Source organism: Rhinoraja longicauda, chromosome 11, assembly GCF_053455715.1.
Source record: "Rhinoraja longicauda isolate Sanriku21f chromosome 11, sRhiLon1.1, whole genome shotgun sequence".
In the NCBI taxonomy this organism is placed as follows: Eukaryota; Metazoa; Chordata; class Chondrichthyes; order Rajiformes; family Arhynchobatidae; genus Rhinoraja; species Rhinoraja longicauda.
Window position 1 is genome coordinate 27412049 of NC_135963.1, and position 23274 is coordinate 27435322.

Below are 23274 nucleotides of genomic sequence, written 5' to 3' on the forward strand. Positions count from 1 at the left end.
GAAAGCTATAATGCTTTAAAGGTTTGTCAGAACTCCACTATCTGTCCAGAAAGCTGTATTTACCCTAATTTCAGGATAAACCAATCTGCATTGCTGTAATAACTGCAACAGAGTATGGTGAAGATTTGAAAGCTAAGCAAATAAAAGTACATGTTCCAGAAAATATAACCATATTTATTTGCACATCAAAGAGAATGAGAGCAATTCTGAAATTCAAAATAATTTTAATTTGAAGCCTGGTTTTTCCGTTCAGTCTTAGAGTGATACAGCACTGAAACAAGCCCCTCGGCCCAACTAGTCCATGCCAATGACGATGCCCCATCTAAGCTAGTCCCATTACGACCATATCTAAACCTTTCCTATCCATGTACCTGTCCAATTGTCATTTAAATACTGTTATAGTACCTGCCTCAACTATCTCTTCTGGCAGGTCATTCCATATACACACCACGCGCTGAATCAAACAGTTCCTATTAAATCAAACAGGTTCCTATTAAATCTTGCCCCTCTTGCATTATGTCCTCTGGTCCTTAATTCCCCGACCCTGGGAAAAGGACTTAGTGCACTCACCTCTTCGTACACCTCTCTCAGATCACCCCTCAGCCTCCTCCTGCTCTCCAAAGAATAAAGTCCTATCCTGCCCTCAAAGTCCTAGCAACATCCTCGTAAATCTTCTCTGCACTCTTTCCAGCTTAATTACATCCTTTCAATAGCAGCGTATTGAAAACTGAACATAGTGCTCTAAATGTGGCTTCACCAATATCTTGTACATCTGTAACATAACATCCCAACTTCTATGTGTAAGAATAAGAAAATAACTGCAGATGCTGGTACAAATCGATTTATTCACAAAATGCTGGAGTAACTCAGCAGGTCAGGCAGCATCTCGGGAGAGAAGGAATGGGTGACGTTTCGGGTCGAGACCCTTCTTCAGACTGATGTCAGGGGGGCGGGACAAAGGAAGGATATAGGTGGAGACAGGAAAATAGAGGGAGATCTGGGAAGGAGGAGGGGAAGGGAGGGACAGAGGAGCTATCTGAAGTTGGAGAAGTCGACGTTCATACCACCGGGCTGCAAACTGTCAGGCGAAATATGAGGTGCTGCTCCTCCAATTTCCGGCGGGCCTCACTATGGCACTGGAGGAGGCCCATGACAGAGAGGTCAGACTGGGAATGGGAGGGGGAGTTAAAGTGCTGGGCCACCGGGAGATCAGTTTTGTTAATGCGGACCGAGCGCAGGTGTTCAGCGAAGCAATCGCCGAGCCTGCGCTTGGTTTCGCCGATATAAATAAGTTGACATCTAGAGCAGCGGATGCAATAGATGAGGTTGGAGGAGGTGCAGGTGAACCTCTGTCTCACCTGGAAAGACTGTTTGGGTCCTTTGATGGAGTTGAGGGGGGAGGTAAAGGGACAGGTGTTGCATCTCGTGCGGTTGCAGGGGAATGCCCGGGGTTGGGGTGGTTTCGGTAGGAAGGGACGAGTGGACCAGGGAGTTACGGAGGGAACAGTCTCTGCGGAACGCAGAGAGGGGAGGGGATGGGAAGATATGGCCAGTGGTGGGGTCCTGTTGTAGGTGACGGAAATGTTGGTGGATGATATGTTAGATCCGCTGGCTGGTGGGGTGGAAGGTGAGAACGAGGGGGATCCTGTCCTTGTTGCGAGTGGGGGGAGGGGGAGCAAGAGCGGAGCTGCGGGATGTAGAAGAGACCCTAGTGAGAGCCTCATCTATAATGGAGGAGGGGAAGCCCCGTTTTCTGAAGAACGAGGACATCTCGGAAGCCCTAGTGTGAAACACCTCATCCCGGGCGCAGATGCGGCGTAGACGGAGGAATTGGGAGTAGGGGATAGACTTTTTGCAGGGGACCGGGTGGGAAGAAGTGTAGTCCAGATAGCTGAGCGAGTCGGTGGGTTTGTAGTAAATGTCCGTCACTAGTCTGTCTCCTGTGAAGGAGATGGTGAGGTCCAGAAACGGGAGGGAGATGTCAGAGATAGTCCAGGTATATTTAAGGGCAGGATGGAAATTGGAGGTGAAGTGTATGAAGTCAACTTCTATACTCAATACCCTAACTGGTGAAGGCCAATGTACCAAAAGTCTTCTTTACCACCCGATCTAGTGATGCCACTTTCAGGGATCATGTACATCTACTCCAGGATCCCTCTGCTCTACCACATTCCTCAGGCCCCTACCATTGTCCAAGGTCCTACCCTGGTTTGACTTCCCACAATGCAGCAACTCACACCCATGTTTCTGGGGAGAGTTCCCTCCGCAACCTTGGTTCACACATCCCTTCCCACCAAACTATTCCCTTCCTAGGTACTTTTCCCTGCAACTGCAGGAGATGTAAAACCTGTCCCTACCCTCTCCTCCCTCACTTCCATCCAGGGACCCCAGCAGCCCTTCCAGCTGAGACTGGGTTCATATGCATTTCCTCCAAAATCATCTACTGCATTTGGTGCTTCCGATGTAGCCTCCTTTACATTGGCATGGTGAAGCGCAACGGTTTCACTGAACACGTGCTCAGTATAGCAAGGTCTGCTGGACTTGCCAGTTGCTAACCATTTCCTATACCGATCTCGTATGTTGCAAAACATACTTGGCTAATAAAGTATGATTATGATTGTGATTATGATATCCTGGGCCTCCTCCATTGCCAGAGTGAGGCCACACGCAAACTGGATGAACAGCACCTCATATATAGTTTGGGTAGCTTAGTGTTCTCTCCTTACCTCACAGCCTTGTGTCTCATTTTCATTCCTGGCCGTTGTCCTTCCATCTGCTAAATAAACTGCTATCATTTGCCCGGCTTTGTCCTGCCCTACCTCTCTTCCAGATTTCTCTCCCCAACTACAATCAGTCTGAAGAAGGGACCGACCAGAAACTTAAGTCTATCCATTTTCCTGAGAAATGCTGCCTGACCTGGTGAGTTACTCCAGCATTTTGTGTTTTTTCTCAGGATTCCAACAACTCAGTTCTTTGTGTCTACTTGTCACGGATGTGAATGGCCAAAGGGCCCATTTCTGTGGAACAACTCTTTGACAAGCAGTCTAAAATACCTTGCTTGCATGATACATTACTAATTTTCTCATTACAGGAATCACTAGGATTACCTGTCAATATAGCCAAGATGAAGCACATTAATTTTCATGCTGTGACCATATTTTGTTCAATCAAAATCAAGGTGATCCATCTTCATCTTTGTTCTAAACTGAAATAAAATTATCAATGATGATATGAAAGTCTGAAACACTTACCTAATGAAAAACTAGTGAGGAGCATATTGGGTGGTTCAGTTTAACCTTTACTTCTGTCACATTTGCCACGCCTCCAGACACTTGAGACTCTTTGCACACTCCTCCCCTGAGCTTTTAGTAGTTACACCTGCATTTAATCTGCTCCCCTAATCTATCACTTGGTATAAATACCTGAGATCATCACCAAATGGGTGCTGATGAATCAGTTCTGTTGGTCTGTCGGTTCTAGGTCTATATCTTTTGGTTCCATTTGTGTCTGGATTTTGGGTTTTCTTCAGTACTTCTCAGTGAACCTGCATTCGAGTCCTTTCCATTCCATAATGGTGTGTGTGTAATGCTTTACTTCCTGAAGTCAATCACAATCTCCTTAGTCTTGCTGATATTGCTGAACGTGAACCTCTGTCTCACCTGGAGGGACTTGTCTTGGGATCCTTGGATGGATGTGAGGGAGGAGGTACAGGGACAGGTATTACATCTGCGGTTACAGGGGAAAGTACCTAGAGTGGGGTGGCTTGGGTGAGAAGGGATAAGTGAACCGAGGAGTTGTGGATGGAGCGGTCTCTGCGGAGGGCAGATAGTGACGAAAAAGGGAAGATGTGATTGGTGGTGGAATCATATTTAAGGCGGTGGAAATGTTGGAGAATGATGTGTTGGATGTGGAGTCTGGTGGAGTGAAAGGTGGGGATGAGGAGAATATCCTTTGATCGGGAAGGGGGGGAACAAGAGCAGAATTAGAGTGCACAGAGGAGACACTAGTGAGGGATCCATCTATGACAGCAGGGGGGAAATTGCGCTTATGATAACAAAGGACATCTTGGTTGCTCTCGAATGGAAAGTCTCATCTTGGGAGCAGATGTGGCAGAGAGTGAGAGTTGGAGATATCTGCAAGCAGCAGTGTGGGAGGAAGTGTAGTCCAGGAAACTGGGAGTCTTAGGTTTGTAGTAGATGTCAATTAAAGGTTTGTCCCCTGTAATGGAGAGAGATCAAGGGGAGAGAGGTGAGATAGTCCAAATGGCAGGGTGGAAGTTAGTGATAACTAATGAAATCAATGAGTTCTGCATAGGTGCAGGAGTCAGCCCCAATGCATGTGTAGATGTAGCAAATAAAGAGTTGGGGGATGGTTCCAGTGAACATTTGAAAAAATGACTGTTTGACATAACCAACAAAAAGGCAGACGTAGCTGGGGCCCATGCGAGCGCCCATGGCTATACCTCTAACTTGAAGAGAGCGAGAGGAGTCAAAAGAGATGTTGAGGGTGAGGCCAAGTTCAGCCTGCTGGAGGAGAGTGTCAGTAGAGGGAAACTGATTGTGTCTCTGTTCAAGCAACAACAAAAAAAGGAGGGTCTTGAAGCCTTCCTGGTGGGGGTTGGAGGGATAGAGGGACTGGACATCCATGGTAAGGATGTGAATGGGAGCCGAGAAGCTGAAAGTTATTTAAAAAGTTGAATGCTGTGTGAGGTGCCACGGATGTATGTTGGAAGAGACTGGACAAGGTGGGGATAGGATAGAATGAAGGTATTTGGAGATGAATTCTATGGGGCAGGGCCAGTCAAACAATGGGTCTGCCAGAGAAGTCCTGTTTGTGGATTTTGGGAAGGAGGTAGAAGTGGGCAGTGTGGGGCCAGGGAACTATAAGGTTGGAGACACTCTGGGAGATAATGGCCTGGTGTTTGTCTGGGGGCTCATAGTCAAGGGTTGGCACCTGGCCTCAGCATGGTGGAGGTCAGCTTGCCAGACCACACCAGCACCTCCCTTGTTGGTGGGTTTAATAACAATGTTGGGATTGTTGCTGAGTGAACGGAGGGCTCTGCATTCACAGGGGGTGAGATTGGGCTGGGTAAGGGAAATTAAGTAAAATCGGTTGATGACAAACCGGCAGTTGGGAATGTACAAGGCCGTCAGCAGGAGTCCATGAAGAGGAAGAATGTTGAAGACGGGAGAAGAGGTCATCATTGGGAGGTGAGGACTCCTTACCAGAGTAAAAGGCCTGGAGGCGGTTACAGAGGAAGAGCTGAACATCATGGCGGGTTCGGACCTTGTTGAGGTGTGTGCGTGGAGTACAAAGGATTTGGAGTATATGCTGAGCACTGACCATTCTGCATCACAAAGGGGTGTCGGGGGGGGGGGGGGAGAATTCATTCATTTTATTTAATGTTTAAGTGATCTTGGTATGTGTAAAATGTTACCATGTTTCCGAACAATACCTCAAATTATGATCAATTTTGATATTATAAGTAAAACATACACAGCCTACTCTGAGTCCTCAATTCTTATGATCATTTTATCCAGAGCTTAATATGATATTGTCTATAGATTTACATAATATATCATTAAAACTGATTCTACAGTCTTCTTTTAAAATGAAATTAGGATTAAAGATCGATCTTGTTACTTGCCTTAATAAACAGCTATATAGAACCTAAGGACACTACAATAATTGCAACTGTTTGCAAGAACCAAACTGCAGATCAATTCTTTATTTCATTTCTTTGTCGTATCCTTAGGTTCTTTATATTGCTGTTTAGCAAGGCAAGTAACAAGGTAGATCTTTAATCCTAGAATTCTTGCTAAAGGTGAATAATACTCAAATGGCTAACACAAAAAAATATCACAAGTAATACCACATGCTACACAATTTTAAAAAGGCGTGTATACACCCAATGTACTATTTTTTTGTTACAAATACCAACAAATCTAAAACTATGAGAACTGTTTACATATACAGTGCAACCTTTACAAAACATGCCTCACTCTACTGCAAGTTTGGTTAAAAAACATAGAACAGTACAGCAGAGGAACAAGCACCCTGGGCCACAATGTCCATGCCAAATATGATGCCAAGTTAAACTAATCTCCCCTGCCTGCATGTGATCTATATTCCTCCTTTCCCTGCATATCCATGTGCCCACCCTATAAGCATCTTGAATGCCACTATTGTGCCTGATTCCAATATCACTTCTGGTAGCATGTTCCTGGCACCCTGTGTAACCCCCCCCCCCCCCCCCCCCACATCTCTATTAAAGTTTGCCGCTCCTTGAAGCTATGCTCTCTAGTCTTTGAAATATCTACCCTGGGAAAAACATTCTGTTTACCCTATCTTTGCCTCTTATAATTTTATATACTTCGATCACATCATCTCTCATCCTCCAATGCTCAGATAAAACAATCCATGTTTATCCAACTTCTTGTTACAATTAATACATTTTTAATCCAGGCAGCATTCTCATAAACCTCTTCTGCACTCTCTCCAAAACCTCCACATCCTTCCTGTAAGGGGCAACCGGAAAGGCACTTAATATGTCAAATGAGGCCTAACCAAAGCTTCATCATGACTTCCTGACTGCTAATTGTAATGTCCCAACCATTGAATACAAGTATATCATGCTTTCTATACTGCTATATTTACTGGTACTGCCACTTTGAGTGAGTGACGGATTTGGACTCCAAGATCCCTTAGTACAACCATAATGTTGAGAGAGGGAAGGTTTAAAGGAGATGTGTAGGGCAAGCTTTTTTTAATACAAGTGTGGTGGTTGCCTGGAATGTGCTGCCAGAGGTAATGGTGGAGGCAGATATAATAGTGCCATTTAAGAATCCCTTGGATAGGCAGGCATAAGAGATTATTTTAACATGACATCATTGACTTTGCCATAATCTGTTCTCCAAACATACCTTGCATTCACAGATACATTGCCTATACATAGCTACAATTCTTTTTCACAATCTTGATCACCCTGACTGACAGAGATGCAGCTAGTCTGTGAGCTCTAGACCTCTTGCTGTCTGTCCACAAACATAAAGAATGAGGCTAGTACACCCCTCAGCCCGAGTGGCTCCTGGATTTTGTCACCGCCAAATTATGCAATTTTTTGAAACACAATATTCATACCTCAAATCATTCAAATTGAGTCAAAATTTCAGATCCAGTGATCTGGATCATAACTACTTTGAATAACTATCTCCACTGGCAATCCATGGTCTATTACTCCAATAGTATGGAGAGTTTTCTAACATTGTTTTCTAATAGAAGTTTACAATGTCTCAGTGAAAAGAAATTGAGATATTTCAGGTACACACCAAGCATTGTAACCAACAGATTGGGAGCAGTGTCAATGCATGCAATTGCTAAGGAAGCTACTGATGCGCTGTTGATGGCTCCCTCTGCAGGTGTCCAGGAAATTATATTTACCATGGCCAATTCTATCTCTGATTCCAGTATGTGAATGGTTACTAAAAACTATTCTATAATTCTTTTTGCATCAAGTCAATCAGCTGTTGCTTCTCGAGGGGCCTGCACATTTGGTCAATATCCTCTATTGAGTGGTAATTCAAACATTGGAACATCCTAAATGGGCATTTTGAGACATTTGCTTTCCATCACATCCATAGCCAATAGCAAAGCCTTCAATGTCTTCCCCCCCATATGACTAGCAGCCTTTCCATCTCTGACATTGATGGCACTGCCCTGAGCTGGTTCGTTTCCTACCTCAAAGATAGGAGTTTTGCCATCAACATAGGCAGTTATTCCTCTGCTCCAGCTAGCCTCTCCTGCGGAGTTCCACAAGGCTCCATCCTAGGCCCCATTCTCTTCTCTCTATACATGCTCCCCCTTGGCCAAATCATTCAAAGGCACGGCATTTCTTTCCACTGCTATGCCGATGACACTCAGCTTTACCTCCCCCTGAAACCCAAAATCCAGTCAAATTTAAACAGCCTCTTACACTGCCTTGAGGACATAAAATGTCGGATGGCACAGAACTTCCTCTAATTAAACGAGAGCAAGTCTGAGGTCATCCTATTCGGCCCCCCCGACTCCATCAAATCGATAACAGGCAGTCTTGGAAGCCTATCCTGCCTAGTCAAACCGCATTAAAATTTGACAAGCAAGTCAACGCTGTGGTAAAAGCCAGCTTCTTCCAACTTCGTACCATAGCTAAAATCAAACCTTTCCTCCAATTCGACGACACTGAAAAAATCATTCACGCTTTGATTTCCTCCTGCCTAGACTACTGCAACTCCCTATACACTGGGATCAGCCAATCTTCCCTGTCCCGCCTGCAACTGGTCCAAAACGCCGCAGCGAGACTCCTGACGGGTACCCGTAAAAGGGACCACATCACGCCGATTCTGGCCTCTCTCCACTGGCTCCCTGTACGGTACAGAATCAACTTCAAGCTCCTCCTATTCACATATAAAGCCCTAAATGGACATTCTCCCCCCCCCCCCACATCAAAAATCTTCTAACCCACCTCTCTAACTCCAGGTCCCTCAGGTCGGCCGACTTGGGGCTACTCACTATCCCGCGGTCTAGGCTTAAGCTCAGGGGTGACCGCGCTTTTGCGGTTGCAGCTCCTAGACTGTGGAACAGCATCCCTCTCCCCATCAGAACTGCCCCCTCCATCGACTCCTTTAAGTCCAGGCTCAAAACCTATTTCTACTCCCTAGCGTTTGAGGCTCATTGAGGAGGCGCTGTGAACTGTTTTGTATGTGCTGTTATGTTTGCGTGCTACTGTATGTTTCATTTTTTTCCTTAGTACCTAATCAGATGTACAGCACTTTGGTCAACGTGGGTTGTTTTTAATTGTGCTATACAAATAAAATTGACTTGACTTGACTTGACTTGACTTGACACTCATTTGCCTTACAATATCTATGTATAAGTGGCTGTGAAAAAAAAAACATACTGCAAATATCACTTCTGTGGGGCCACTCAGGACCATGTCCTCAGTGAAATTATTTTACATCCCTCCATGTCCTTTCTATTTTATTGCTGTTCTGCACACTCCTTCAAACATCACATCCAGAGTTTCAATTGGGTTTATTTGAATTCTCTACCTTGCCGCTCTGCATACTATTAGTTATCAAAAACATCTTAGGTTTGATCCCCGGGCCAGCATTTTTTACTTAAACATGTTCTCCACCTCTTAGATCAAGACCATGAAAAAAACCTACAAATGCTCATTCACTTGTGGTTCATCAACAAGTAAGCTGTATCCATCATCTCCTATTGGTACTGCTTCATCTGGCCCCTCACATTTGACTATTTTCTTGTTACTACCACCTCAGCAGCAATATCCAAAACTTGGCATCACTGTCGTAAGTAGAGGGAATGAATTTTATCAACACTGTCAAAGTGCTTAATTCCCCAAAATACCAAGTCTGAATCTCGATCCAAAACGTCACCCATTCCTTCTCTCCAGGGATGCTGCCTGACCTGCTGAGTTACTCCAGCTTTTTGTGTCTACCTTCGATTTAAACCAGCACCTGCAATTTCTTTCCTATAAGCCGGAGTTAACATACAACAAAAGCTTTTCACTCTACCATGACAATAAACTAAACTTTAAGCAAATATTTAAATGAAGATAAAAATGGCCATTTTCAAATATTTTCCATTTCCTCTCATATGGTTGACATGGAAACTTCAGTGTTGTTTTCATCCATATATTTTTGGGGGCTGTGGGTGTTTATGATAACAATTCCCATCTGAAAAAGAACATGGCTGATGAGAGGAGATCTTATAGACACAGAAAAAAATCTTAAAGGATTGGACAGGCAAGATGCAGGAAAAATCTTCCCGATGTTGGAGGAGTCTAGAACCAGGGGTCACAGTTCTGGAGTAGGCCATTAGGACTGAGATGAAGAAAAAATTATTCACCCAGAGAGTTGTGAATCTGTGGAATTCTCTGCCACAGAAGACAGTGGAGATCAATTCATTGGATGTTTTCAAGAGTTAGATTTACTCTTCGGGCTAAAGGAATCAAGGGATATGGGGAAAAAAGCAGGAACTGATGTTAGATGATCAGCCATGATCATATTGAATGGTGGTGCTGGCTCAAAGGTGTACTCCTGAACCTATTTTTCTATGTTTCTGTAGCTGAAATTTCAGTTTCCATGCCAATTATCTGTAAAATGGAGAAAGTGACACTGTCAGCAACACGTTGACAAATCAAATGGCATAGAGTGCCCACTTGGTGGACCCTCTGACCTCAACTGTTAGTTCAGCAGGATCATCAATGTGTCTTAAGCAGCACATTTTGGAGGCTGCATCTCCAAGGTGAGTCAGAGGCAGACATTGGTCCGGACGTTTTCGCCCATTATGGGTGAATAACCCTGACCTAATGGTGCAAAAAAACAAAGGATTTCAACCCGAAACATCGACTGCCCATCCATTTCCATCTGCAGATGATTCCTGATCTGCTGAGTTTCTCTAGCTGTTTGATATTTGCTCCATATTTCCAGCATCTGACGTCTCTTGTGTCTCCAATTAACTAATAGGAATGGCTGATACTGAATGTGATTCCAAATGGTTTGTAAAGTATATACATACCCAATATATTTCAGTTGATATGTCCTAATAATAATCCCAATCCATTAAAATTGAAACTTTTGATGATGCAGAGGTGTACAATTAAGATATTGTTCTATTACATTGTTGTAAATGCCATAATTTGTTTTCTTGATAGTCACCCTTTTGAGGCCTAAGTAGATTTACCTCTCCTTAGCTTGCAAGGTTTGACATCAGGTAGATAGGCCCTTAGCAGTGTGGCTTTGAACTGCAATAGCTGAGGCACAACTAATATCACTTTCCTCCAAAATAAAAGATAATAAACTCAATTACAATTCCTATTTCAGAGTATACAAAGTTTATGCTGACATTTCAGTACGACAATAAAGGGATGCTGTTTTCGGATGTGCAACTTTTCACATGAAACATTTAATGGAAAATTAAATATGTTTGCCTTGCTCTCATTTTAATGAAGAGCGGGAAGTCTTAGTGGAAGAGGTGCATCTAGAAGGATACCCTAAACCACATAGAATTCACAAACCACTAAGATCAGAAATGAAATGCCAATGAGAGGCACTGGCCATGAGGATTAGTGCCAGAAGTTTTTTGCATACTGTTTGGTAAAATTATTACGACATATAAATACATCTTAGATTCAGTACAAGTGTACAGGAATAGTATACTGAAACAATATACAAGAGTCTTAAAGTTTTGGCACCATTTGGATGCCCAGAGTACCTGGTCTCATCAATGCACAAAGTTAATGACATTTTATAACCAATCAAGTACAACAGGAAGCATTAACGTGGGGGAAGTGCGACTGGGATTTGTAGAAGAGCACCAGGCATTGAGGAGAGTGGGAAAACCATTATTGGATGGGAAAATCGCGGTGATGGTGGAGCATGTGGGGAATTGGGGAGGAAAATGTACGTGCAGAACTTTGAGGGGGGAAGCGGAGGGTCTGGGGACTGGCTTGGGGTATAAAAGCCGGGGAAGGGCCTGGGGTTATAAAGGTTGTGGGAGGGTGGAGAGTGAAGGCTGGGGGGGGGGGGTCTATGAAAAGGCTTGGGGAGGATAGAGGGAGGAGGGCAGGTGAATGAAGGCTTGGCAAGGGGTGGAGGCTAGGGGGAAGAACTGGTCTGGGGTGGGCCTGGGATGTGACGGCTGGAGGGAGGCAGGGGGGTGAAGGCTGGGGGCAGGGGGCAGAGTGGAGTTTGTCTGGGAAGCTGAAGGCTGGGGGGTGGTTGTGGAGGATTGGTTGAAGGCTCAGTAGGACAGGGAGATGTGGGGAGGGCAGGTGCCTGAGGGAGGGGGTGAAGATTGGTGGTGGGGTGACTGGAGGAGGGAATGAAGGCTGGTGGAAGGTGTTGGGTGGGTGACTGGAGGAGGGCGTGAACGCTGATGTAGGGTCCGCAGTGGGTGGATGGGGTGACTGAGGGAGTAGGTGAAGACTGGTGGCGGATGCAGGATGGGCTGACGAGGCGGGGATGAAGGCTGGTGGTGGGGTGGAGGTTGCTGGGTGACTGGAGACAGGAGCCGACGGGGAGAGCCGGGGGGGAGGGGTGAGAGCCCATGGGTAACTAGAGCCGGGGGTGGGGTGAGAGGCGGGAGCCGAGGGGGAGAGCCATGGTGACTGGAGCCGGGGACAGCGGCGCTCTTGATGCGGGGCAGCGGCCGCCTGCTCGAACGGCGAGCGGTTGACAGCTGCATCACGTGGAGGCGCTGCCGTAAACACGGCGTTTATTTCCCTTCACGACAGCGTGACCAGCAGATTTAGTGAACGACAGTGCCGTAAAGAACGAGGAAAAGCGCATTCTCTTTGGGGGAAAACCAGCTGGAAGTTTATTCCGTTTGAAAGTAATCGCGGCCAGTTTTGGTTGCAATCATTTCAAACAGTAGTATGACAAAGAGGCATTTCCCCGGCTGGACCATTGACTGATGCGGCTTGTTTCCAGTGGCGAGAGCTGAGAGGTTGCCGAGAGCCCGTCTCCCTCCGCCCCGGGCGGCGAGCGCTTTGGAAAGAAGCAGTACAATGGCGGCCATGGACCGAGAGATGATTCTCGCCGACTTTCAGGTTCGTTTCGTGTTTATAACGATTCTTCTCGCGTTGCATTTTACGAATTGCGAATGTAGGGTGAACTTTATTGTATGTTTTCCGTTGAATGACGGATGTCTCAGTACGTTTACCTAGTTGTCATGTAAATAATTACCCACATGTTCGCATCTCAGTGCAATGCAGGAGCAGAGCCTGACTCCGATCTATGTCATGCATGAAGCTCTCTGTATTGTTATATTAATACTTGGTTTTAATTTTTTTAAATTATTTTATTTGCTTAAATGATTTATTTTATTAACTGCAGAGCAATTATACAGTAATTTGTTAACGGAAAGTTACAGTCACGCATCAGAAACTACAAGCGAAAGAATCTAGACGTGAAAACGTGAATATGTAGTTGTTTGGTGGGGGTTGATAAGGGTAGGTTTAAGGGACGGGAGGGGAACTGGATTTGGCAATTTGATGCAGGAGTCTGGTACTGGGTATATAAACAATGATGAGGTTGGTGGGGGCGGTTAAGTGCTGGGGTAATGGGAGGGTTAGGACCTGGGGTAATGGGAGGGTTAGGACCTGGGGTAATGGGAGGGTTAGGACCTGGGGTAATGGGAGGGTTAGGACCTGGGGTAATGGGAGGGTTAGGACCTGGGGTAATGGGAGGGTTAGGAGCTGGGGTCTGGGGTGGTGGAGGCGGGTGAATTGGGGTCTGGATGGAGGGGGGGTTAGGATCTGGGGGCTGGGTGGGAGGGATGTTAGAGCTAGGATCTGGGTGGAGAAGGGAGAAGCTGGGGCCTGGGATAATGTAATGGGATAATGTTAGCTGGGGTCTGGGAGGGGTAGAGTCTGGGTTTGAGGGTTTATAGTATGTCTCATTGCAGGGTGGTTAGGAGCTGGGGCCTGGGTTGGTGTTGGGAGGGGTCAGAGCTGGGGTCTGCGTGGGAGGGGAGGGTTAGAAGCTGGGGCCTGGGGTTGATATGGGGGGCAGGGGGTTAGAAGCAGGGGACTGAGGTGGTATTGCGGGGGAGAGGGTTAAGGGCAGGGTGTCATGGGGTTTAGAGCTGGGGTCTGTGCTGGGGGGGGTCAGAAGCTTGAATCAAGGTGGGAGGTAAGGTGCTGGGGTCTGGGGGGGGGGGGTAGGTGGGATCTGGGAGGGATCTGGTATTTGGGTCGGGGGATGGTAAGAGGTTGGGTCTGGGTGGAGCTGGTTACGAGCTGGGGTCTGGTTGTGAAGGAGGGTTAGGAACTGGGGCCTGGGGTGGTGTTGGAGTGGTAAGAACCGGGGTCTGGATGGGAGGGGTTAAGAGCTGGGGGTGGGTTGGAGGGGAGGGTTTGGATCTAGGGCCTGGGTGTTGTTGGGAGGGGTTAGAGCTGGGGTCTGGGTGGGAGAGGTTATAACTGTTCTCTGGGAGGGGTTAGGAGTTGGGTTGTGGAGGTTGGGTTTAGGAGCTGGGGTGGGGTTTAGGAGCTGCAGCTGGGGTCTGCGCTGGGGAGGTTAGGAGCTGGGGTTGGGGTCAAGGTGGAGAGCTGGGGTCTGGCTGGGGGGGGATTAGGAGTTGGGGTTGGTGGGGGGTTAGGAGCTGGTGTCTGAGGCTGGGTGGATGGAAGTGAGGTTGCGAGTATTTTGGGGTGGAACAGAGGGTGGAGTGGGTTTTAGTGGCAGGAGATTGAAAAGGAAGGGGGATAGGAGCAGGGTGTCCTGGCAGTGGGGGTATAGCAGCAGGGTTCGGTGGCGGTGGGGGTTTTGGAACTGTGATCAGGGGTGGTGGAGGTTTTATGAGCTGGGTATCGGGGGCTTGGCAGGGTTAGGACCTGGGCATCGGGGTTGTTGGGGGTCTGAGGAATAGGGGTGGTAGGGGGGTTGGAGCTGGAGACTGGATTGGGCAATCAAAAACGGTTGGAAAGGAATGGTAAAGGAGCTAAGGGAGATGGGAATGTGGAGAGGGGAATGATTGGTGAGTTGATGGTTGTGTGTAATGTCAGGGGTAATTTGGACAAGTATCCATCGGGGATCATTTGGGTGGATATCAGGTCATTTGTGACCGCAGCGTAGAGTGAGGAATATTTGTAGGGAAAGGAATTGGATGTGGAAGTGGAAAGGAGGAGATAGGAGTGGTGTTGGGGTCAGGGTGGAGAATCTGTAGCAAATGGGAACAATGGAGAGGGAATGGAATGGCGACATTCCATTGTTTTAATTGTTTTTAGACCAAACTGCAGTATGATTTGATTGCATAGTCTCTAGATTGGGTGATTAGTTCAGTGTAATTTAACTGCTTTATGCAATCGTTCCAGTGCAAGTTTATGTTTCAGTCTCTCTTGTAATTCACATAACATGGCTGGGGCAAGAGGCATATTTTCTTTAATGAAAAATTCTGTAAGGTTGATTATAGATCAGTTACATGTACCACTAGTTTATTTAAAGAAACAATGTTATATTTTAGAAATGAAATCTTAAATATATTTGGGAATATTATTTTTTTCTGAGGACTTTAAAATTCCTTGTCAAATACACTTATCTAAATATTTGACTTTAACAAAATATAATTGTGAGAAAAGAGAGTAGCATTATCCTGAAGTAATGGTTGTACTCACTGACTAATTTATAATAGCTTTGTTTCTTTACGATACCTATTTTATTAGTGGACTAATATTTTTGATAATTTACAGAGATGGAATAAAAATATCGTCACCACTTCCTGGGATTACTTGGGGAAGCTAGCAAAAATTTCCAGTAAAGAAAGAAAAAGTAATTTGGTTCATTATGTCTGTGCTGGTTGTTTAATGGAGATTGGTTTCAGGATATTGGAGAGTTACAGTTGGTGATGAATTGAGGCAGTGTTCATCAAAATGGAAAGACGAGGAAATACACCTCCTAGTGGTCATATTTGAAAGCATTATTTGCAATGGCGTGGAATTGAGCCAATTACTTTTTTTAGGAGTATATTTTTAAACATTCCAAAATATGGAGTCAAAACACATGCTTCATTCTGCTGAAGCTTTTTTTATGATTGATTATCTCTGGACCCCCCTCTTAAACTATAGAATTATGTAATGTTTATCTGGCCAAGTAAATGACATCTGTGAAATGATGTAGATAAAATCCTGGTGCCAAAAGCATTTGTTCCAAAAATGTTCAAAAGAAAATTGTAATGACTAGTGCATTCCAGACCTTGCAGATTAAAATCCTTTTGTCTAGGTCTCGGTTTGTGCTGAGTAGTGTGAAACTGAGGAGAAAGGCAAGAGTTCAGGTGTTACAATTGAGCTGAGCACTCCGGAGTCAAAGCTATGTTTCAGCTGTGATTCCAGATTGCTAACAGCGACAATTGTTCGAAGCTTAATTTGCATAAATGTGTGATAAGTAATGTGAAAACAGCTTTAAGATTGGTAATTGCAATTTTTATTGACTTGCATGTGACATCTTTGCTGAATAGCAAAAACAATACAATACAATACAATATATCTTTATTGTCATTGTACCCAGGGGTACAACGAGATTGGGACATGTTCATGCTTTCTATGGTTGGGAGTATAGAACCAGAAAGTCACAAAATAAATGGTTTGATATTCAAAACAGGAATGAGAAAAAAAAATCTCTTCATCTATACTTCTATTCCCAAGTGGGCATTGTTTTTAAAGTTCAAGTTCCTAGGAGTAAATATCACCGGCAACTTGTCCTGGATGAGCCATATCGAAGCAATGGCTTAGAAAGCACACCAACGCCTCTATTACCATAGAAGGCTTAGGAGGTTTGGCATTTCCCCAACATCTCTCACCAGCTTTTACAGATGACACAGTTAATTCAGAGTCGAGGATCCTGAACTTAAAGAAAAGTGACTTTGATGGTATGAGATGGGAATTGGCTAGGATAGACTGGCAAAAGATACTTAAAGGGTTGACGGTGGAGATGCAATGGCAAAGATTTAAAGATCGCATTAATAAATTATGACAATTGTTAATTCCTGTCTGGCGTAAAAATAAAACTGGGAAGGCGGCTCAACCGTGGCTAACGAGGGAAATTAGGGATAGTGTTAAATCCAAGTAAGAGGCATATAATTTGGCCAGAGAAAACAGCAAACAGGAGGACTGGGAGAAATTTAGAATTCAACTAAGGAGGCCAAAGGGGTTAATTAAGAGGGTGAAAATAGAGCATGAAAGAAGGCTTGTGGAGAATATAAAAACCGACTGTAAAAGCTTCTTTAGATATGTGAAGAGGAAAAGATTAATTAAGACAAATGTAGGCCCTTACAGTCAGAAACAGGTGAATTTATAATGGGGAAACAAGGAAATGGCAGATCTGTTAAACAAGTTCTTTGCTTCTGTCTTCACCAAGGAAGACACAAACAGTCTCCCAGAAATACTAGGGGACTGTGGATATAGCATGAGGGAGGAACTGAGGGAAATTCACATTAGTCAGGAAATGGTGTTAGGCAAACTGTTGGAACTGAAGGCAGATAAATCCCCAGGGCCTGATGGTCTGCATCCCAGAGTGCTCAAGGAGGTGGCCCTAGAAATCGTGGATGCATTTGTGATTATTTTCCATTGTTCTATAGACTGGATCAGTTCCTGTGGACTGGAGGGTAGCTATTGTAACCCCACTTTTTAAGAAAGGAGGGAGAGCGAAAACAGGGAATTATAGAGTAGTTAGCCTGACATCGGTAGTGGGGAAGATGCTTGAGTCGATTATTAAAGATGTAATAGCAGTGCATTTTGAAGGCAGTGACAGGATCGATCAAAGTTAGCATGGATTTATGAAGGGGAAACCATGCTTAACTAATCTTCTGGGCTTTTTTTGAGGATGTAACAAGTAGAATGGATAAGGCAGAGCCAGTGGATGTGGTGTATCTGGACTTTCAAAAAGCCTTTGACAAGGTCCCGCATAAGAGATTAGTGTGCAAAATTAGAGCACATGGTATTGGGGGTAGAGTATTGACATGGATAGAGAACCGGTTGGCAGACAGGAAGCAACGAGTAGGAATTAACAGGTTCTTTTCAGAATGGCAGGCAGTGACAAGTGGGGTGCAGCAAGGATCAGTGCAGGGACCCCAATTATTTATAATATAAACTATTTAGACAAAGGAATTAAATGTAACATCTCCAAGTTTGCAGATGACACAAAGCTGGGTGGCAGTATGAGCTGCAAGAAGGATGCTATGAGGCTGCAGGGTGACTTGGATAGGTTGGGTGAGTGGGCAGATGCAGTATAATGTGGATAAATGTGAGGTTATCCACTTTGGTGGCAAGAACAGGAAGGCAGGTTATTATCTGAATGTGCTGTGACAGGACCTCCCTGCCCACTATCCCAACTTGATAACCCCCACTAGAGACTTACCTCACCAATTGCCACTTTTGATTGTTGTAGTTGACATACGAAAGAAGATCTGAATGGTGTCAGATTAGAAAAAGGGGAGGTGCAATGAGACCTGGGTGTCCTTGTATATCAGTCACTAAAAGTAAGCATGCAGGTACATCAGGCTGTGAAGAAAGCTAATGGCTTGTTGGCCTTCATAGCAAGAGGCTTTGAGTAGATGAGCAAGGAGGTCCTACTGCAGTTATACAGGGCACTGGTGAGACCGCACCTGGAATATTGTGTGCAGTTTTGGACTCCTAGTTTGAGGAAGGCCATTCTTGCCATTGAGGGAGTGCAGCATAGGTACACCATGTTAAATCTCGGGATGGCAGGACTGACATATGATGAAAGAATGGATCGACTTGCTTATATTCAGAAGGATGAGAGGGGATCTTATAGAAACATACAAAATTCTTAAGGAATTGGACAGGCTAGATACAGGAAAAATGTTCCTGATGTTGGGGGAGTCCAGAACAGTTTAAGAATAAGGGATAGGCCATTTAGGACTGAGATGAGGATAAACATTTTCACCCAGAGAGTTCTGAATCTGTGGAATTCTCTGCCACAGAAGGCAGTGGAGGCCAATTCACTGGATGTATTCAAGAGAGAGTTAGATATAGCTCTTCGGGCTAAGGAAATCAAGGGATATGGGGAGAAAGCGGGAACGGGGTACTCATTCTGGATGATCAGCCATGATCATCCATGATCATTATGCGCCTGCGCTGCCATAGCAGCTGCGGCTTGCCTGCAGTCTGTTTGTCTTTTGTTGTTTAAAAAAAAAATTGTAGTGTTTAGATATGATGTAGTGTTTTTTGTGGTTGTGTGTTATGTGGGGGGGGAACTGTAAAATTGTCTCTTCCGAACGGAGATGCGACCTTTGTTTCTGGGTCGTGTCTCCGTTCCCGCTGCGGCCTACCACCGGCCAAACACCTGGAGCTGCCGGCCTCCAGCTGGGACCACCTGGGCTCTGGTTCGCAGAGCCCGCGGACCGGACTTGCCATCTGCGGAGCTGGCTGCCTTCGGAGGCTGTGGTGGAGCTGCGGGAGCAGCTGCGACTCGTCCCTGGAGGCTACTTCGGCCGTGGGCCACGTGGACGTCGGAAACTCGTAGGCCCCTGGGTGGGGGCCGACATTGGGAGCTCCGGCAGCGACAGCGTCTTCACCAGCCCCAAATCGCGGGGCTTGGGTCGGCCCACCGCGGACCTTTCACCGTCCGGCACAGCCTGGAATAGGCCGCGGGATTTTCTCTGCCCAGCGGGGGCTTCAATGTCGGGAGCCACGACCACCCCGACGTGGCAAGTTTAACAGCCTGACGGCGGGAGAAGATGGCAGGGGAAGAGAAAAGACATTCTGGTCTTGCATCACAGTGAGAAGGTGACTGGAGGAGACTCACTGTGAGGAATGTTTCTTTTTGTTTGGTGTTGGTTTATGATTGTGTGTGTTATTGCTTAATTTTATTGCTTATTTTCATTGGTCTTATTGTTGGACTGTGGGTAATCTTTCATTTCACTGCACATTTATGTGTATGTGACAAATAAATTGACTATTGACTATTGATCATATTGTATGGCGGTGCTGGCTCGAAGTGCCGAATGGCCTACTCCTGCATCTATTTTCTATGTTTCTATGTGCTGTAGAAAGCATTTTATCAGGATGCATCACAGCTGTTTGGGAACAGTATCCAAGAATGCAAGAAATTGCAGAGAATCGTGGACGCAGACCAGACTATCATGCAAACTAACCTTCCTTCCATTGACCATCTATACTTCACGCTGTCTCAGCAAGGCCACCAGCATAGTCAAGAACAAATCTCACCCCAGTCATCCCCATCGTCAGAAAATGAACTGTCTGCCCGATCTATGCCACTCAGAATTTTATAAACTTCTATCCGATTTACCTTCAACCTCCATAGAAAACAATCCAAGTTTGTCCAAACTCTTAGAGTTAATACCCTCGAATCCAAACTACATTTTGTGTTTAAAAAAACTCCCCACCAAGTGCTGGATTATTTCAGTGGGTCAGGCAGCATCTCTGGAGAACATGAATAGGTGATGTTTTGTGTTGGGACCTTTTTACTCTGGTAACCACATATTTCCTGCAATGGGTCAACGGAACTGCACACAATGCTCCAAATGTGGCCCACCCAAAGTCCTATAAAACTGCAACATGACTTCCTTGCTCTTGTATTCAATGACTGATGAAGGCAAGCATACCATATGCCTTGTTTATCATTCTATCTACTTGTGTTGCCAGTTTGAGGGAGCTTTGGACCTGGACCCCAAGATCCCTCTGCACATCAATATTATCAAGGATCATCAGTCTGAAGAAGGGTCTCGACCCGAAACGTCACCCATTCCTTCTCTCTCTCGAGATGCTGCCTGACTTGCTGAGTTACTCCAGCATTTTGTGAATAAATCGATTTGTACCAGCATCTGCAGTTATTTTCTTATCAAGGATCTTGCCTTCAACCATTTACTATTCCCTAGTCTTTAACCTCCTGGAGTTTAACATCTCATGCTTGCTTGGATTAAACACCATCTGTCATTTCTCCACTCATTTTATTGTATTCTGCTGTATACTTTGACTGCGTTCCTCATGTCTGCAACTCTGCCAGTTTTGGTGTCATCTGCAAACATACCACCCCATCTACATTTATGTCCAAGTAATTTATAATAATCACAAACAGCAGAGGTCCCAGCACATGTGGAACTCTACTGGTTACAGACCTCCAGCCAGAATAATACCCTTTCACCTCAATCCTCTGTCTTCTATGAGTAATCTACTTCTGAATCCAAATGACTGTTACCATGGAGTCCATGCATCTTAATCTTCTGGATCAGTCTACCATGAGGGATTTTATCAAATGCCTTAAACATTAAACATTAAACATCAACTGTCCAACTCTCATCATTCACCTTTGTTACTGGGACCCCAGGATGGATAATCATTTGCAATCTGGTCCCATATTTCAGGGCGAGTAACCAATTTCATAGTAAATGATTATCTGCAATTAGAGTGATTATAAAAAGATTAATGTTGCATACACTTTTAGAGCGAGAAATTGAAGTCTAAATCTTAAAAGTTAAATGTAAATACACATGTTTAGGTGTGAGTTTGTGAAATAAAAGGAAAGTCTATGAGAACAAAGGCAGAGACTTAAAAAAAATATTTTGTAATTGACCAGAACAGAGCATTATCTGTGAGACAAGAAGATAAGAATACTTTAGTTTACCAATACTACCGCTGTTGGATGAATAACAGATAATGATGAGTCATAGTATAAGAGGGAGATTGACAACCTGTTTGTATGGTGCCAGAACAACAAACTTTGAATGGTGCCAGAACAGCAATCTTTAGGTTTAGGTTTATTATTGTCACGTGTACCGAGGTACTTTTTTATGCTATCCTGTCAGATTAGATAATACTATACATAACTACTATCAAGCCAATCTCAAGTAAAATAGGTAGTTAAGGGAGAGATGCAGAGGTCAGAATATAATTCTCAGCATTGTCGTGCAACAGTTCCAGAGACGGTCCAATGTCCACCGTGAGGGAGAGGAGAATCGGTCTGTACCCTAGCTTATGGAAGAACCATTCAGAAGCCTGATAACAAAGGGGAAGAAGCCTTTCCTGAGTCTGGAGCTGTGTGCTTTCAAGCTTCTGTATCTTTTACCTGATGGGAGTGGAGAGAGGAAGGAATGCCTGAAGTGGGGTAAACGCTTTGATTATTTTGGTTGCTTTCCCAAGGCAGCATGGTGTAGATGGAGTCTGTGGTAGAGAATCTGGTCTATTTGATAGACTGGGCTACATCCACATATAGGTGAAGATCAAATTAGCAGCATTGAAGTCAAACGATCCTGATTGGTGCATGAAATCTATGCAAGACAGCAGAGCTAAGAGCGAATTCTGGACTAAGCTGGAATCTCAAGCCAGTGACTCGGATACCCAAAGATTGCATCAAGGCTTGCAAGCTCTAATGGGCTGCAACGTGAAGGCGAGCAGTATTACTGGCAACAATGGGTTCCTCCCCGATAAACTCAGTGCATTCTATGCCCACTTTGAACAGAAGGTTGGTGATGGAATGCTACCTGCTCCGCCAGACTTGGGTGCACCTATACCAACAGTTACTATGGCAGATGCAAGCCCAGCCTTCCTGAGGATGAATCCGTGGAAAGCAGCTTGTTTGGATGGTCCCTGGCCACATCCTCAGTTTTTTTTTTTGTGGGCTTGAACCCAGAATCTTTTGACTCCAAGGAATATTTATTATCTGTGAGCAGTAGTTGAAAACAAATCAGAGATGTTAGAATAGGTATGAAATGATTGCTTTTTGGATGATCAAAATCTAATTGGATCAGGATTAGAAAATATTTACTGAAGTCTTTCTGCTGGAAGATTGCACAGGCAGGCTTGTGATTTGATTTATAACTTTACTGAATTTCATAGTCAAAAAGGCTCTTGTTTTCTACTTTGTTAATTTAGTTTAATGATATAGCGTGGAAACGGGCTCTTCGGCCTACCAAGTCAACATCGGCCATCAATTCAACTCCTATACATTTGGGGCAATTTACAGGTCCAATTAACCTACAAACCTGCACGTTTTTGGAATGCGGGAGGAAACCACAGCACCTGGTGAAAACCCACATGGTCACAAGGGGAATGTGCAAACTCCACACAGACAGCAACCAAGGTCGGGTTCGAACCTGGGTCTTTGGTACTGCACCACTGTGCCACCCTTTGTAAAATAAGTATTTCCTTGAATGGCTTAGATTGGTAAAAGTTGTGCATTGTAAAGTTAATATTTGGCAGATGTAAACATTTTAAGTGCTTTGTTTTTTAAATATATTTTTTATCTTTGTAGGCATGCACTGGAATTGAAAATATTGATGAAGCTATTACATTGCTTGAGCAAAATAATTGGGATTTAGTGGTAAGTTGTAAAACTAAAAGAAATTTTGGAAATCTTTGCATGTAATTTTAAGCTTTTCATAATGTTAAATAATGGTGTATCACTCAATTATTGAAACTGACATTTTACAATTAATTTATTGATAGATTGGTTTTCTCTCCCTCCCCTGCACGCGGTGAACTTTTTTTACACTTCCCCTATTGCAAGTACATCTCTCCTTGGTTAGGGAACCAAAGCAGTACACTATTCCATGTGGATCACACCAGGGCCTTATCTAACTGCAGTAAAACATCTTCTACTCAATTAATTCACTGTGGAGTTTGCTTTGCTAATTGCCTTTTGCACCTTAATATTTCACCATTTCAGAAATGCTTTTCTATTTCTTTTGCACCCATGGATGGTTTACCATGCTGAATTGCCGCACTCATGTTTTTGT

The 23274-nt window shown here is 44.6% G+C and overlaps 1 protein-coding gene across 1 annotated transcript in view; it reads left to right on the plus strand.

Annotated features, from left to right (window-relative positions):
- Positions 1-12336: 12336 nt before the first annotated feature.
- faf1 (Fas (TNFRSF6) associated factor 1) overlaps positions 12337-23274 on the plus strand; it is a 208424-nt gene continuing 197486 nt past the window's right edge. The window contains exons 1-2 of the mRNA XM_078408556.1: positions 12337-12610; positions 22791-22859. Of these exons, the coding sequence (XP_078264682.1) occupies positions 12569-12610; positions 22791-22859 (111 nt within the window). The 5' untranslated portion in view covers positions 12337-12568. The remainder of the gene's footprint in view (positions 12611-22790; positions 22860-23274) is intronic.